Genomic DNA, 3,833 nt, shown 5'->3' on the forward strand with positions numbered 1-3,833 from the left:
AAACTCAGTTTCCTGTGAGACAGAGAGACACAGGATGTGACATCACAGATAATGCACAGAACAGGATACACAATCTCTGTAGCTCAAGCAGTAAAGGGTGAAGGACAAATGGGTTTGATTGCATGAACTGAGCAAATGTTTAATATCACATTGCTTTAGAAAAAAGACATCTTCAGGTGCACTGCATGAATGTAATGGATGAGAAGGTCATAGGTCAGAAATTCTCAATAAACCATTAAATCAAACATTATTCATTCAAACACAACATTCTCTCTCAATGGACACTAATAGTTTTTTATTGTATTGTTTTGTGATTTATATCTTGTTAAATTTATAGTATATTGTCTTATATTGATGTGTTTCCTTTATGTAAGCTTTCTTTAAAATAAAGCAACTTTTAAAGGCTCTATATAAAATAAATGTATTATTTTTATTATTATAATTGCAAAATAACTGTTAACAAGACCTTATAAATCACATGATGTTGTGTGCGGTGTTATCGTTAACTCAAACTAAAATATAAAACTAATGCAAATTATTTTAGTTAATTGAAATTAAGCTATAATGAAATAAAAATATAAAAACTTGAACATAAAATATTTTTAAAATTATATATATATATATATAAAATATATACTTTATCAAATTATGATTTTTCAGCTGTTGCACCAAATTACATATTGGTAGTGAATTTGTGATTGTGAATGCCAGTTACAAATAAGTTACGTTTACATTTGAAAAATTAAAATAAAGAAATAAATAAAACTAAAATTAAAAAAATATATATATAATAAAAACTACATAGACATGTTTTTAAAAAATCGAATAGATATAATTTTATTAATAAATTAAACTGGAAAATATACTTAAAAAATGAAAAAAATTAAATTAAATAAAGTAAATTTATAAAAGTGTAATACATTTCAAATTAAATAATTTGTTGATTTATTATTGACTGCATCAAGGTAAATGTCAAAATACTGTGGTATTACTGTACCATAGTACAGAACGAGTTAAGTGGGATTTCACGTAATAATTTAGTAGATTTTGGTTCAGCTGACAAATAAAGGTCTTATAAATTAAATTAAATATATTAGCTAATAAAAGAAAAACTAAATTGCTTCAGTGTAAGAAGTGAATAAATATTCTCAACAAACCATTAAATTAAAAAATAAGTTTTTTTTTGTATATGGTTTAGATGACAAATAAAATTTAAAACAAAAAAAAAAAGATTAATTATTAATAAATTCTTTTCTTTTTTTTTCATATCTTACCTTGCTCTGATTGATCCAGAACAGGTAAAATCCTTTCGGATCCATCTTCATGGTGACCGGTGTGGTTTTTTTCGAGTCCTGTGAAAAGTTTAGATTATTAACCTATAAAACACCTATAAAATATCTTTCAGCATGAATATAAACCTCAGAAATGAACTATAAACACAAATCTAACAGGTCAAAGAGGCCCATTTTTATTAAACACTGAAAATGTCTCATAACAATTATCAAAAAATGTAATCTTTTTTCAGCATTAGGTCCAAAAGTGAACCCGTGAACTAATATTGAGCAGAATGTTTATATGAGTCCTAAACATGATTTCCCATCCACTTACTTCTTTCCATTTTGTGAACCTGTCACCCTTCACCAGATACTCTTTGACATCAGGTTCCTGAAGCGTGATGCGGTTTCGGTTCATTTTGGACGGGTCACCACAGTAAAGTGGTCTAAAGCTTCAGTCCTGAACTCATTGTCCCCGGTGAGAATGAAGGACTTCGATGAAACTGGGCTGAAATGAGCCGGCGGGACGTCCCGCCTTCAATATGCATTGCAAATGAGCATCAAGAGCGGCACGGACCCGCCCTGCTCAGGTTCACACCATTACTCTGTGTTCTAGCATGTCAAAAAACAAATAACATAGTAGCATAAGATATAAGAATCCAGAAGCCAATCGGTATATTTAGCCCTGATTTTAAGATTTAGTTATTTGAACTGCGTATAAATTCCAATCTGTGTGTATTCCACACTTTTAACATAAACAGACTAATAAATTTGTGATGCATAAAAAAAGGTTTCTGAACTCTAAAAATAATGCCATTAAATATTTGCGATTTTATTGAAATAATCATACTTTCAAAATGCGTTCATTCAAATGGTCTCGAATCAGCGTAAATCAGTTAATTGTAAAATAAATATATATAAAATTAATAAATATTTATATTAAATTCAATTTATTTTTTCAGTTAAAAAGAATTAACTTAATTAAAACATGGAATAATTAATATTAAGTAAGTTAGATTGAAACAACTGTGATTTATTTATGATTGTGTGTTTAAAACAGATTCAGTTTATTAGTCATATTACAGAAATCTGACATGTTCCATTCACTGTATGTTTGATTGACAAATATACATCACATTTATATGCAATTCAAATAAACAAGGCCTAAATACTAAGAAAGCTCATAAAACGCTATTCTAGCAGTGTTTTGGTAATGTTTCCATTACGTTAAAGGAACATTCCATTTTATAATTTTATAACAATTACGGAACGTTACTTTTGAAAGTTCTCTGAACATTCCGAAACAGGTGGTTACATTTAAAGAATGTGTAAATAATGTTTCTATGGCAACATTTTGAGAACTCTGAACGAACATTCTATTATTGTCACTGGAGCATTTGTTCAATGTTGATTATTGATGGCAAGCTGAGTGAACAAGGGTTTGGCATTATTAATGATGTAAGATTAGAATATGTAAATATTAGCATGGCTGTCATTGACAGGTTTCCAAAGGGTCTGACACACACACACACACACACACACACACACACACACAGAGACGTTTAGAGTCATTACTATATTAATTCATTAAGCAAAAGTGGACATGTGGAGTTCGTTTATCTGCTTAGTTAAACTGATTGAGAAGAATCAGTCTGGCGCAGAATGAGCCGAAAGAGCTGGACTGTGCTTCAGAAGGACATTCACGTCGTTTGGCTAATAGTCAAATATGAGCTGACACATGTAAATCATCACGGAGCACATTAACATGAGGCTGTTCCCGAAACTACAGGACAAACCATTCACATCCACAGCACCGCACGAGCAGAACACTCGAGAACCATCAAGAACACATTATATTAAATAGAGATTTGTGTTCATTAATATTACATCATTCATGGCTGATGTCATTGACAGTCTGTGATCTCACAGAATATTAAACGTATAAAGAACACAGAAACTATTTTACATATACACATGTATTTAGCCAAATATGGATGTGACACAGACTTCAACTGCTTAAAAATAATAAAGCTATTTACGATTGAATAACCCTAACTGAATTCATACCACTATATAGCGCTTTATACAATCCAGCTTTACAGTGTGAAACAGGAAAATAGTGTGTTGATAATGCAAAAGGATAATAGTAATAGGACAATATATATATATAAATATATACACACCCACACTGTTGTTCAAAAGTTTGGGATCAGTAAGATTTTCAAAGTTTTTTTAAATAAGCCATTTCTGCTAATCAAGGCTGCATTTATTTGACCAAAAATACAGAAAAAAACAGTAATATTGTAAAATATTATTACCATTTAAAATATCTGTTTCTATGGGAATCTCTAGTAAAGTGTAATTTATTTCTGTGATGCTCCGCTGTATTTTCAGCATCATTCCTCCAGTCTTCAGTGTCACATGATCTTCAGAAATAATTCTAACATGATGATTTATTATCAGTGTTGGAGACAGTTTTGCTGCTTAATTTTATTTTTATTTTTTGGAACCTGTGATACTTTTTTCAGGATTATTTGATGAATAAAGCAATATTTTCTA

General features: G+C 29.9%; 1 protein-coding gene across 1 annotated transcript in view; it reads right to left on the bottom strand.

Annotated features, from left to right (window-relative positions):
• Nucleotides 1-1,863, bottom strand: part of LOC132112167 (1-phosphatidylinositol 4,5-bisphosphate phosphodiesterase beta-2-like) — a 32,309-nt gene extending 30,446 nt beyond the window's left edge. Inside the window, exons 1-3 of the mRNA XM_059519745.1 lie at nucleotides 1,609-1,863; nucleotides 1,275-1,352; nucleotides 1-12 (exon numbers count right to left, since the gene is read on the bottom strand). The exon at nucleotides 1-12 is cut by the window's left edge and continues 57 nt beyond it. Of these exons, the coding sequence (XP_059375728.1) occupies nucleotides 1-12; nucleotides 1,275-1,352; nucleotides 1,609-1,692 (174 nt within the window). The 5' untranslated portion in view covers nucleotides 1,693-1,863. The remainder of the gene's footprint in view (nucleotides 13-1,274; nucleotides 1,353-1,608) is intronic.
• Nucleotides 1,864-3,833: the final 1,970 nt, after the last annotated feature.

Source organism: Carassius carassius, chromosome 31 (assembly GCF_963082965.1).
Source record: "Carassius carassius chromosome 31, fCarCar2.1, whole genome shotgun sequence".
NCBI lineage: Eukaryota > Metazoa > Chordata > Actinopteri > Cypriniformes > Cyprinidae > Carassius > Carassius carassius.